General features: G+C 49.2%; 1 protein-coding gene across 2 annotated transcripts in view; it reads right to left on the reverse strand.

Moving 5' to 3' along the window:
- The window catches only part of RAB11FIP3 (RAB11 family interacting protein 3), a 121,459-nt gene that overhangs the window by 48,732 nt on the left and 58,824 nt on the right, over positions 1 to 13,903 (reverse strand). For both annotated transcript variants that reach the window (XM_063934769.1, XM_063934768.1), the window contains exon 3: positions 9,634 to 9,722. In XM_063934769.1, coding sequence (XP_063790839.1) covers positions 9,634 to 9,722 — 89 coding nt within the window. The remainder of the gene's footprint in view (positions 1 to 9,633; positions 9,723 to 13,903) is intronic.

The following is a 13,903-nucleotide window of genomic DNA, read 5'->3' on the forward strand; positions in this document are numbered from 1 at the left end:
ACACTGTACAACCTGTGATCTGAACCCAGGTAACAGCATGATAACAGCGGAGCCTCTGACAAGATGGCTCACAACAATAATAACCCGATTTTTGTAACAATAACTATGTACAAGTATTGCAGACAATCCGCACTTGGGATGGGCGCCCAGCATCCACTACGGACTACGAGAAATAGAATTATCGGTAAGTAAATTCTTATTTTCTCTGACGTCCTAAGTGGATGCTGGGGACTCCGTCAGGACCATGGGGATTATACCAAAGCTCCCAAACGGGCGGGAGAGTGCGGATGACTCTGCAGCACCGAATGAGAGAACTCCAGGTCCTCCTCAGTCAGGGTGTGCCCCTGACCAAGTATGAGCTCGGCAAAGTTGTAAAGCCGAGACCCCTCGGGCAGCCGCCCAAGATGAGCCCCCTTTCTTGTGGAATGGGCATTTACATATTTTGGCTGTGACAGGCCTGCCACAGAATGTGCAAGCTGAATTGTACTACACATCCAACTAGCAATCGACTGCTTAGAAGCAAGAGCACCCAGTTTGTTGGGTGCATACAGGATAACAGCAAGTCAGTCTTCCTGACTCCAGCCGTCCTGGAAACTATATTTTCAGGGCCCTGACAACATCTAGCAACTTGGAGTCCTCCAAGTCCCTAGTAGCCGCAGGTACCACAATAAGCTGGTTCGGGTGAAACACTGACACCACCTTAGGGAGAAACTGGGGATGAGTCCGCAGCTCTGCCCTGTCCGAATGGACAATCAGATATGGGCTTTTTGAGACAAACGCCGCCAATTCTGACACTCGCCTGGCCGAGGCCAGGGCCAACAGCATGGTCACTTTCCCTGTGAGATATTTCAAATCCACAGATTTGAGCGGTTTAAACCAATGTGATTTTAGGAATCCCAGAACTACGTTGAGATCCCACAGTGCCACTGGAGGCACAAAAGGGGGTTGTATATGCAGTACTCCCTTGACAAACTTCTGGACTTCAGGAACTGAAGCCAATTCTTTCTGGAAGAAAATCGACAGGGCCGAAATTTGAACCTTAATGGACCCCAATTTGAGGCCCATAGACACTCCTGTTTGCAGGAAATGACCGAGTTGAAATTTCTTCATGGGGCCTTCCTGGCCTCACACCACGCAACATATTTTCGCCACATGTGGTGATAATGTTGTGCGGTCACCTCCTTCCTGGCTTTGACCAGGGTAGGAATGACCTCTTCCGGAATGCCTTTTTTCCCTTAGGATCCGGCGTTCAACCGCCATGCCGTCAAACGCAGCCGCGGTAAGTCTTGGAACAGACATGGTACTTGCTGAAGCAAGTCCCTTCTTAGCGGCAGAGGCCATGAGTCCTCTGTGAGCATCTCTTGAAGTTCCGGGTACCAAGTCCTTCTTGGCCAATCCGGAGCCACGAGTATAGTTCTTACTCCTCTACGTCTTATAATTCTCAATACCTTGGGTATGAGAAGCAGAGGAGGGAAGACATACATCGACTGGTACACCCACGGTGTTACCAGAACGTCCACAGCTATTGCCTGAGGGTCTTTTGACCTGGCGCAATACTTGTCCAGTTTTTTGTTCAGGCGGGACGCCATCATGTCCACCTTTGGTCTTTTCCAACGGTTCACAATCATGTGGAAGACTTCCCGATGAAGTCCCCACTCTCCCGGGTGGAGGTTGTGCCTGCTGAGGAAGTCTGCTTCCCAGTTGTCCACTCCCGGAATGAACACTGCTGACAGTGCTATCACATGATTTTCCGCCCAGCGAAAAATCCTTGCAGTTTCTGCCATTGCCCTCCTGCTTCTTGTGCCGCCCTGTCTGTTTACGTGGGCGACTGCCGTGATGTTGTCCCACTGGATCAATACCGGCTGACCTTGAAGCAGAGGTCTTGCTAAGCTTAGAGCATTGTAAATTGCCCTTAGCTCCAGTATATTTATGTGGAGAAAAATCTCCAGACTTGATCACACTCCCTGGAAATTTTTTCCCTGTGTGACTGCTCCCCAGCCTCTCAGGCTGGCCTCCGTGGTCACCAGCATCCAATCCTGAATGCCGAATCTGCGGCCCTCTAGAAGATGAGCACTCTGTAACCACCACAGGAGAGACACCCTTGTCCTTGGAGATAGGGTTATCCGCTGATGCATCTGAAAATGCGATCCGGACCATTTGTCCAGCAGATCCCACTGAAAAGTTCTTGCGTGGAATCTGCCGAATGGAATCGCTTCGTAATAAGCCACCATTTTTCCCAGGACTCTTGTGCAATGATGCACTGACACTTTTCCTGGTTTTAGGAGGTTCCTGACTAGCTCGGATAACTCCCTGGCTTTCTCCTCCGGGAGAAACACCTTTTTCTGGACTGTGTCCAGAACCATCCCTAGGAACAGCAGACGTGTCGTCGGAAACGGCTGCGATTTTGGATATTTAGAATCCACCCGTGCTGTCGTAGAACTACTTGAGATAGTGCTACTCCGACTTCCAACTGTTCTCTGGACCTTGCCCTTATCAGGAGATCGTCCAAGTAAGGGATAATTAAGACGCCTTTTCTTTGAAGAAGAATCATCATTTCGGCCATTACTTTGGTAAAGACCCGAGGTGCCGTGGACAATCCAAACGGCAGCGTCTGAAACTGATAGTGACAGTTCCGTACCACAAACCTGAGGTACCCTTGGTGAGAAGGGCAATTTGGGACATGGAGGTAAGCATCCTTGATGTCCAGGGACACCATATAGTCCCCTTCTTCCTGGTTCGCTATCACTGCTCTGAGTGACTCCATCTTGATTTGAACCTTTGTATGTAAGTGTTCAAAGATTTCCCATTTAGAATAGGTCTCACCGAGCCGTCTGGCTTCAGTACCACAATATAGTGTGGAATAATACCCCTTTCCTTGTTGTAGGAGGGGTACTTTGATTATCACCTGCTGGGAATACAGCTTGTGAATTGTTTCCAATACTGCCTCCCTGTCGGAGGAAGACGTTGGTAAAGCAGACATCAGGAGCCTGCGAGGGGGAGACGTCTCGAATCTCCAGTCTGTACCCCTGGGATACTACTTGTAGGATCCAGGGGTCCACTTGCGAGTGAGCCCACTACGCGCTGAAACTCTTGAGACGACCCCCCACCGCACTTGAGTCCGCTTGTACGGCCCTAGCGTCATGCTGAGGACTTGGCAGAAGCTGTGGAGGGCTTCTGTTTCTGGGAATGGGCTGCCTGCTGCAGTCTTCTTCCCTTTCCTCTATCCCTGGGCAGATATGACTGGCCTTTTGCCCGCTTGCCCTTATGGGGACGAAAGGACTGAGGCTGAAAAGACGGTGTCTTTTTCTGCTGAGATGTGATTTGGGGTAAAAAAAAGGTGGATTTTCCAGCTGTTGCCGAGGCCACCAGGTCCGATGGACCGACCCCAAATAACTCCTCCCCTTTATACGGCAATACTTCCATGTGCCGTTTGGAATCTGCATCACCTGACCACTGTCGTGTCCATAAACATCTTCTGGCAGATATGGACATCGCACTTACTCTTGATGCCAGAGTGCAAATATCCCTCTGTGCATCTCGCATATATAGAAATGCATCCTTTAAATGCTCTATAGTCAATAAAATACTGTCCCTGTCAAGGGTATCAATATTTCAGTCAGGGAATCCGACCAAGCCACCCCAGCGCTGCACATCCAGGCTGAGGCGATCGCTGGTCGCAGTATAACACCAGTATGTGTGTATATACCTTTTTAGGATATTTTCCAGCCTCTCAGCTGGCTCCTTGAGGGCGGCCCTATCTGGAGACGGTACCGCCACTTGTTTTGATAAGCGTGTGAGCGCCTTATCCACCCTAAAGGGTGTTTTCCAACGCGCCCTAACTTCTGGCGGGAAAGGGTATACCGCCAATAATTTTCTATCGGGGGAAACCCACGCATCATCACACACTTCATTTAATTTATCTGATTCAGGAAAAACTACAAGTAGTTTTTTCACACCCCACATAATACCCTTCTTGTGGTACTTGTAGTATCAGAAATATGTAACACCTCCTTAATTGCCCTTAACATGTAACGTGTGGCCCTAAAGGAAAATACGTTTGTTTCTTCACCGTCGACACTGGAGTCAGTGTCCGTGTCTGTGTCTGTGTCGACCGACTGAGGTAAATGAGCGTTTTACAGCCCCTGACTGTGTTTGAGACGCCTGGACAGGTACTAATTTGTTTGCCGGCCGTCTCATGTCGTCAACGGACCTTGCAGCGTGTTGACATTATCACGTAATTCCTTAAATAAGCCATCCATTCCGGTGTCGACTCCCTAGAGAGTGACATCACCATTTCAGGCAATTGCTCCGCCTCCTCACCAACATCGTCCTCATACATGTCGACACACACGTACCGACACACAGCACACACACAGGGAATGCTCTGATAGAGGACAGGACCCCACTAGCCCTTTGGGGAGACAGAGGGAGAGTTTGCCAGCACACACCAAAAACGCTATAATTATACAGGGACAACCTTTATATAAGTGTTTTTCCCTTATAGCATTTTAATATATATATATACATATCGCCAAATAAGTGCCCCCCCTCTCTGTTTTAACCCTGTTTCTGTAGTGCAGTGCAGGGGAGAGCCTGGGAGCCTTCCCACCAGCATTTCTGTGAGGGAAAATGGCGCTGTGTGCTGAGGAGAATAGGCCCCGCCCCCTTTTCGGCGGGCTTCTTCTCTTGTTTTTCTGAGACCTGGCAGGGGTTAAATACATCCATATAGCCCCCAGGGGCTATATGTGATGTATTTTTAGCCAGAATAAGGTACTATCATTGCTGCCCAGCGCCCCCCCCCAGCGCCCTGCACCCTCAGTGACCGCTGCTATGAAGTGTGCTGACAACAATGGCGCACAGCTGCAGTGCTGTGCGCTACCTTATGAAGACTGAAGAGTCTTCTGCCGCCGTTTCTGGACCTTCACTTTTCGGCATCTGCAAGGGGGGTCGGCGGCGCGGCTCCGGGACGAACCCCAGGGTGAGACCTGTGTTCCGACTCCCTCTGGAGCTAATGGTGTCCAGTAGCCTAAGAAGCCAATCCATCCTGCACGCCGGTGAGTTCACTTCTCTCCCCTAAGTCCCTCGTAGCAGTGAGCCTGTTGCCAGCAGGACTCACTGAAAATAAAAAACCTAACAAACTTTTACTCTAAGCAGCTCTTTAGGAGAGCCACCTAGATTGCACCCTTCTCGGCCGGGCACAAAAATCTAACTGAGGCTTGGAGGAGGGTCATAGGGGGAGGAGCCAGTGCACACCACCTGATCCTAAAGCTTTTACTTTTGTGCCCTGTCTCCTGCGGAGCCGCTAATCCCCATGGTCCTGACGGAGTCCCCAGCATCCACTTAGGACGTCAGAGAAATAACAAATTCTAAGACTATGGGGTATATGCAATAGCGGGCGAATTGGCAAAAAAGGCGAATTCCGGGCCGTTTTCGCCTCCAAAAATCAATTCGCCTATGCAGTGCAGTCATTTTTCGCAAAAAAACGGCCCGTCAAAATTCGCCTTTTCTCAATTCGCCTTTTTCCGAATTCGCCTTTTCTGCAATGGTACAGATGCTGCAATTCGCCTCCAGCATATTCAATTCAAGTTTGGAAATTCGCCTGCAGTGCTTTTAGACAGCAAATTCGCGATTTTCACTCCGCCACACTTTGGAGGGTGAAAACAATTAAAAAAATTTTAAACATGTTTTTTTTTGTGTTTTTTTTTTTGGGAATAGCAGATCTATTTATATTAGAAGGGATTAGGTTTTTTTTTTTTTTTGGGGGGAGGCACAAATATTATTTTTATATTTTTTAAAATATTATTTTTTTTTTTTTTTTTTTTTTTTTATTGCTGGAACGGTAAAATCAGAAAAAAAAATGGCGTGGGGTCCCCCCTCCAAAGCATAACCAGCCTCGGGCTCATTGAGCTGGTCCTGGTTCTAAAAATGCGGGGAAAAAATTGACAGGGGATCCCCCGTATTTTTAAAACCAGCACCGGGCTCTGCGCCTGGTGCTGGTGCCAAAAATACGGGGGACAAAAAGAGTAGGGGTCCCCCGTATTTTTAACACCAGCATCGGGCTCCACTAGCTGGACAGATAATGCCACAGCCGGGGGTCACTTTTATGCCGTGCCCTGCGGCCGTGGCATCAAATATCCAACTAGTCACCCCTGGCCGGGGTACCCTGGGGGAGTGGGGACCCCTTCAATCAAGGGGTCCCCCCCCCCCAGCCACCCAAGGGCCAGGGGTGAAGCCCGAGGCTGTCCCCCCCCATCCAATGGGCTGCGGATGGGGGGGCTGATAGCCTTTGTGTTCAAAAAAAAAGATATTGTTTTTTCCATTAGTACTACAAGTCCCAGCAAGCCTCCCCTGCAAGCTGGTACTTGGAGAACCACAAGTACCAGCATGCGGGAGAAAAACGGGCCCGCTGGTACCTGTAGTTCTAATGGGGAAAAAATACCCAAATAAAAACAGGACACAGACACCGTCGACAGTAAAACTTTATTACACACTGCCGACACACACATACTTACCTATGTTCACACGCCGACATCGGTCCTCTTCTCCCTGTAGAATCCACGGATACCTGAAAAGCAAAGTTCAATATACTCACCTTAACCATGGTCCAGAGATAAATCCACGTACTTGGCAAAAAAATAAAACGCATTTACCCGCACCAAAAACGGACTGAAAGGGGTCCCATGCTGACACATGGGACACCTTTCCACGAATAAGACCTGTCAGTGAAAGCTGTCACTGACAGGTCTCTAAGCCAATCAGGAAGCGCAACTTCGTTGCTCTCACCTGATTGGCTGATCGCTGTGACAGCGCATCGCACAGCTCCCTCCATTATATTCAATGGTGGGAACTTAGCGGCTAGCGGTGAGGTCACCCGCCGGTCAGCGGCTGACCGGCGGGTGACCCCACCGCTAGCCGCTAAGTTCCCACCATTGAAAGTAATGGAGCGGCTTTGCGAGGCGCTGTCAGAGTACAGACGGCGTCCAGCCAATCAGGTGAGCGCCACGGCAGTAGCGCTTCCTGATTGGCTGAAGGGACATCAGTGACAGGAGTCACGTGATGTCCCGGCATTCGGGGAAAGGATTCTAATGTGAAAACATTGGACCCCTTTCATTAGTCCGGTGGAGCGGGTGTTCGGTTTGTTTTTTTACAAAGTACGTGGATTTACCTCTGGACCTCTGGACGCTGGAAGGTGAGTATAATTTTTTGACAGGTACCCTCGGATCGTCGGAGATCGTTGCAGTCGGCGTGTCAACACAGGTAAGTATGTGTGTGTCGGTGTATGAAATAAAGTTTTACTATCAAGGTGTGTGTGTCCTGTTTTTATTTGGGTATTTTTTCCCCAGTAGTACTACAGGTACCAGCGGGCCCGTTTTTCTCCCGCATGCTGGTACTTGTGGTTCTCCAAGTACCAGCTTGCGGGGGAGGCTTGCTGGGACTTGTAGTACTAATGGAAAAAACAATATCTTTTTTTTTATCACAAAGGCTATCAGCCCCCCCATCCGCAGCCCATTGGATGGGGGGGGACAGCCTCGGGCTTCACCCCTGGCCCTTGGGTGGCTGGGGGGGGGGGACCCCTTGATTGAAGGGGTCCCCACTCCCCCAGGGTACCCCGGCCAGGGGTGACTAGTTGGATATTTGATGCCACGGCCGCAGGGCACGGCATAAAAGTGACCCCCGGCTGTGGCATTATCTGTCCAGCTAGTGGAGCCCGATGCTGGTGTTAAAAATACGGGGGACCCCTACTCGTTTTGTCCCCCGTATTTTTGGCACCAGCATCAGGCGCAGAGCCCGGTGCTGGTTTTAAAAATACGGGGGATCCCTGCCCGATTTTTCCCCTGCATTTTTAGAACCAGGACCAGCTCGATGAGCCCGAGGCTGGTTATGCTTTGGAGGGGGGACCCCACGCCATTTTTTTTTCGGGTTTTTCCCCGTTTTTTCCCGTTTTTAAAAATCGCGGCAAAATCCGCCAAATCGGCCGATTTTCGCCCGCGACTCTGGCGAATCCGTTTTTCATTGCATATGGTGAATTCCGGAAGCCACCTTCCGGAATTCACCTGGCGAATTTGGTCGAATTGAAAAAACGGCGATAATTGCCGCGATTTCGCCCGCTATTGCATATACCCCTATAACTTTCTAAGAGCTCAGGAGAGCCCCTAGTGTGCATCCAACCTCGGCCGGGCACGAAATCTAACAGAGGCTTGGAGGAGGGTCATAGTGGGAGGAGCCAGTGCACACCAGGTAGTCTAAGATCTTTCTAGAGTGCCCAGCCTCCTTCGGAGCCCGCTATTCCCCATGGTCCTTACGGAGTTCCCAGCATCCACTAGGACGTCAGAGAAATAATTTTAATGTCAAAAACACGGGTTTACAACTTATTTTTTTAGGAAGTCCAGTAATATCAAAAGTGGCAGGTGGGGAGAGCAGTGGGTAGGGAGGTCAACGGTGAGAGCAGTGGGTAGGGAGGACGGTGGTGAGAGTAGTGGGTAAAAAGGCCGGTGGTGAGAGCAGAGGGTACAGAGGCCAGTGGTAGGAGCAGAGGGTACAGATGCCAGTGGCAGGAGCAGAGGGTACAGAGGCCAGTGGCAGGAGCAGAGGGTAGAGAGGCTAGTGGCAGGAGCAATGGGTAGAGAGGCCAGTGGCAGGAGCAGTGGGTAGAGAGGCCAGTGGCAGGAGAAGAGAGGCCAGTGGCAGGAGCAGAGGGTAGAGAGGCCAGTGGCAGGAGCAGAGGGTAGAGAGGCCAGTGGCAGGAGCAGAGGGTAGAGAGGCCAGTGGCAGGAGCAGAGGGTAGAGAGGCCAGTGGCAGGAGCAGAGGGTACAGAGGCCAGTGGCAGGAGCAGAGGGTACAGAGGCCAGTGGCAGGAGCAGAGGGTAGAGAGGCCAGTGGCAGGAGCAGAGGGTAGAGAGGCCAGTGGCAGGTGGCAGGAGCAGAGGGTAGAGAGGCCAGTGGCAGGAGCAGAGGGTAGAGAGGCAAGTGGCAGGAGCAGAGGGTAGAGAGGCCAGTGGCAGGAGCAGAGGGTAGAGAGGCCAGTGGCAGGAGCAGAGGGTAGAGAGGCCAGTGGCAGGAGCAGAGGGTAGAGAGGCCAGGGTAGAGAGGCCAGTGGCAGGAGCAGAGGGTAGAGAGGCCAGTGGCAGGAGCAGAGGGTAGAGAGGCCAGTGGTGAAAGAAGACAGAGGTAAGAGGACAATGAAATCAATGAGTGTGGGGGAAAGAAAATTTCCAATGAGGTGACAGTTACAAGTCAGCAAAGAGAAGATCAGCTATGTGGGGAGTAAAGGAAAAAAAAAGGTAATTGGACCAAGGAAGTGCCAAGTGAGGCCAGCGACAAAGAGAACACAAATAAAGGCCTTAAAAATAATTACATTGAGGAATGAGTTGAAGGAGAACATAATTGTCAGCAATGGACAGGATCAGGCGACAGCTAGCATAGCACATTTAAAATATAAAACAATGTTTTCCGTACCATTATTCCGGGGATGTATCACCTTTATGTGAATTACTATAGCGACTGTCCTGAAAATAATTCACGTGCTCATTGAATAATTACTGGTCCGAATGTCACAGAAACGCTGCAGAGTTACCTCTTCCATTGCCATCCACTCATTATACTGCATTAGACAAATTCCCAGGTACACTTACCTCAAATGCCGCCAGGTCATCAAAATCCACGGAGCAGGCAGGTTCCTCCTCAGAGGGGTATCCCATATCATACAGCTGCATGTCCAGATCTACAGGGGACAATCAGAGGCACAGTGGGGTCAGCAGGTTGGGGGGATCTTTTTATTTATCAAGAAACATTTGTGTTCACTGGATCTAATATTTTATACTTTACAAAAATGTGCAACAAAGAATCACCACATTGCAAATGTACTATAACTCACAGCCCACATTTCAACACTAAAAGTGGGTGGTAAATCATGTTAAATTTAGCATCACCTACACATTGTGGCAACAGCCATTTTGTCGGTCACGCAGATATTCAGGAAAGAACTCATGAATGTCGGTACAGCCTACAAAATGGCTGCCTCGTCTGTGCTCAGGGGATTTCATTTTAACCTAGAAAGTATACAGGCTATATCGGATGGGGTAAAATATGGTGGTTTTATTACCATAAAGAGACATGTTTATCTGTAGTCTACAACAAAATGGCTGCCTCCTTCACTTTGTGTGTAGGCTGCAGGAGCCATCTAATAAAATCTGGTCTCTTTAGGATACCAAAACATTAAGGGTGGGATGTGCTAAGAATTGCATCTATGATGCAGTATATCCCGCCATTTATCGGGTATATACTTACCAGGTATGTACTTACAAATGTGATTAGTATCACAAAGGACAGCACTATCAGTAACAGATGTCCTTTGCAATCACAGGACTTCCGGGTTTATGACCTGGGAGTCTATCTGCATGGCGGCAGCGAGAGGTGCTGGGAGGGATCTTATTGGATCTCTCTCAGGGGAAATTGTGAAGAAAAGCTCATAGGCTTCTATTGGGTAAAGCCACACAAAGATGGCATTACCCACTGGCTCTCAGCATTCTGGAGGGTATCAGTTATGATATACCGACGGTCGGGATGCCGGCTGTCGGTATACCGACAAAGAGGCAAGCGCAAAGAGTCCCCTTCGCCACTGGTTCTATTCCCACTCTATGGATGTCGTGGACACCCACGAGTGGGAATAGCCAGTAAGCCAGGATTCCAGCTGTCCGCATTGTCAGCAGTCAGGATTCTGGCGTCTACATCCTGAAAGCCGGGATCCTGGCCACCGGCAAATTAACCGCATCCCTTCTGGAGCTTGGTACATACAGGAATGCGGTAAAACGCATATTCAGCTTTAGTACATCCAGCCCGTCGTGTTTTGTTGTTACTTCATCTTCTACAGCAGATTGTGCATTGCAGTGCCCCTGCTGCAGTATTTGCTCGGAGTCATGGTGATTCTTCCCTACAAATGATTAAGGATCAAAGTAGAAAAGATGGCGAAGCCAGGGTTTCCACAATAATACCCATAAAGACAGTGGGCGGGATGTACTAATGTACATCGCCGCCCATCGCCACGATGCTGATCGCATATGTACTAACATATACGATCAGCATTGCGGAGGACAGCTCTTCCGATAAGAGCTGTCCTCCGCGATGCACAGCGGCAGCCTGACTTCCGGGATTCGGCCCCAGGAGTCAGTCTGCGCATGCGCAGGGTGACGGGGGCGGCCGCAGGGCATGCTGGGAGGGATCCGATCGGCTTCTATGGACTATCGCCAGCTAAAGCTGGCGAACCCCGCCGCGGCGCTGACCTGCCGGCCGGGGGATAGTACATCAGGAAAATGCGGTAAACAGGGGGTTTACCACATTTTCCGCTTAGTACATCCCGCCCAGGGACTGAGAGATGAGCGAGAACAGTGGGTGATGTCTCCATCATTCCTGCACAAGGACCACACACTGCATCACTGCCCTTCTCCAGGCATTTCATGTAACAATGCAGGTAGAGATTAGTGGAGTCAATCTATAAAACCTCCTAAAGCAGGCATTCCCAACCTCGGTCCCTAAGGCACACTAAAGCCGGGTAAACACTAAAGCGATCTCAGTAAAATATATTGTTTCCTGCCAAATCGACATATCAGCGAGATTGTTCTATGGGCGAGATTCAAATCTTATTCCGCTAGCAGCCACAAGATGGCGCCTAAACGGAGCTATTCAATTGCATCTCCGTTCGGGTGCAATGGCTGTTGGCGTCTGCATTTCAGCACGCATCCCCCTGGGGCACGAAGACAGCCAAATGGCACTTTTCTCAATTGCGCCCAGCGCTTTGGTTGTGTTTAGCTGTTTTAAGTGAATAAATCCGACCTCTAGGGGCGCGATCAACACAATAACGGGACTCAATTGAATATCGCCCCCGCTCAATTGAATTCCGCTCATTGTGTACCCAATCACCCAATCTGCGTGCCCCCGTGGTCGCACGCAATATCTTCTGCTCAGCCATGCTGCATGGCCAACCAGACATTATCGCATGTGGCACCGTGCAGTGTAATAAAGGACGGGACGAGTGAGTTTAATACATCTACCCCTGGTCTGTTAACTATTATACATTCAGTCTGAGGGATGGATTAAGGGCTACATAGGCCTGGGGCTAAAAATGCTCAAGGGCCTATACTGAGAAAGGGAGGAGCTATAGCTAGTGCTGTGTGGGTGTTGCCAGGCCCCCTACACGGTCAGCCCCAATGTCTCCCAAAATAAATAAAAATAGAAAAACTGCATCATTTGGTGAGAAAATTAGAAATACAATTTGAATATCTATGACTTATGGCGGACTGTGTGTGGCCAGGTGGTCATCATGCTGCAATGATGGTGGCCTCTTCCTATGTGGAGGCCTGACGCTGTAGTTCCACTTCCATTCGTCCCATTGTTAATTTGGCCCTGAGTAGTCTGGATTTGCCACTAGGTGAGGGGTTTATGGGGGAATCAGCGTGCCGCTATATCTATTCCTGCTTCACCTCTTATTGAGGGGTAGCAGGTAGCAATATATTATATGAACATCTTGGCAGCAGGAGTGGAGGAGAGAAAACTCCCCCCTCTGGTGATCCGTGCAAGACCCACATCAGCCTAGTACTGATATATTGTGCATTAGCGCATTTTGCCGTCACACTGCGCATGTGTGACGGCAAAATCGTTACATGCGTGCAGATAACGTAGACAAAAAAAACCCACCTGTGCAAGTTATAGTGCATTTAGCACTTACCACCTTTTCTTACATCTCTCCCCAGGATACAGAAAAAAATGATGAGCTTTACAAGCAAACGTAGCAATAGTGAATATATTATACATTTATCTCTAATTTTTCCAATAAACAAATACAGAATGTCAATAAAAAATAAAAAGTGACACTGGTTTCGATTTGCTTCAATGAAACGTCTAATATTACTATGGGGTATATGCAATTGCGGTCGAATTCCCGAAATTGTCGAATTTCGGGTCATTTTCGCCCAAAAAAAAATATCGTCAATGCAATTCAGTGCTTTCCGTCAAAAAAACGGACTTTCAAAATTCGACTTTTTGAAATTCGACTTTTTGCAAATTCGACTTTTCTGCAATGATACAAGTGCTGCAATTCGACAAAAGCATATTCAATTCAAGTTTGGAAATTCGACAGCAGTGCTTTTAGACAGTAAATTCGTCATTTTCAATCCGCCACACTTTGGAGGGTGAAAACAATAAAAAAAAATTTAAACATGTTTTTTTTTGTGTTTTTTTTGGGGGGAATAGCATATCTATTTATATTAGAAGGGATTAGGTACTTTTTTTTTTTTTTTTTTGGAGGCACAAGTATTATTTATATATTTTTAAAAATATTATTTTTTTTTTAATTGCTGAAACGGTAAAATAAAAAATGGCGTGGGGTCCCCCCTCCAAAGCATAACCAGCCTCGGGCTCTTCGAGCTGGTCCTGGTTCTAAAAATGCGGGGAAAAATTGGGCAGGGATCCCCCGTATTTTTAAAACCAGCACCGGGCTCTGCGCCTGGTGCTGGTGCAAAAAATACGGGGGACAAAACGAGTAGGGGTCCCCCGTATTTTTCACACCAGCATCGGGCTCCACTAGCTGGACAGATAATGCCACAGCCGGGGGTCACTTTTATACAGTGCCCTGCGGCCGTGGCATTAAATATCCAACTAGTCACCCCTGGCCGGGGTACCCTGGGGGAGTGGGGACCCCTTCAATCAAGGGGTCCCCCCCCCCCAGCCACCCAAGGGCCAGGGGTGAAGCCCGAGGCTGTCCCCCCCATCCAAGGGCTGCGGATGGGAGGCTGATAGCCTTGAGTAAAATGACAGAATATTGTTTTTTCCAGAAGAACTACAAGTCCCAGCAAGCCTCCCCCGCAAGCTGGTACTTGGAGAACCACAAGTACCAGCATGCGGGAGAAA

Source organism: Pseudophryne corroboree, chromosome 7 (genome assembly GCF_028390025.1).
Source record: "Pseudophryne corroboree isolate aPseCor3 chromosome 7, aPseCor3.hap2, whole genome shotgun sequence".
Classification (NCBI taxonomy): Eukaryota; Metazoa; Chordata; class Amphibia; order Anura; family Myobatrachidae; genus Pseudophryne; species Pseudophryne corroboree.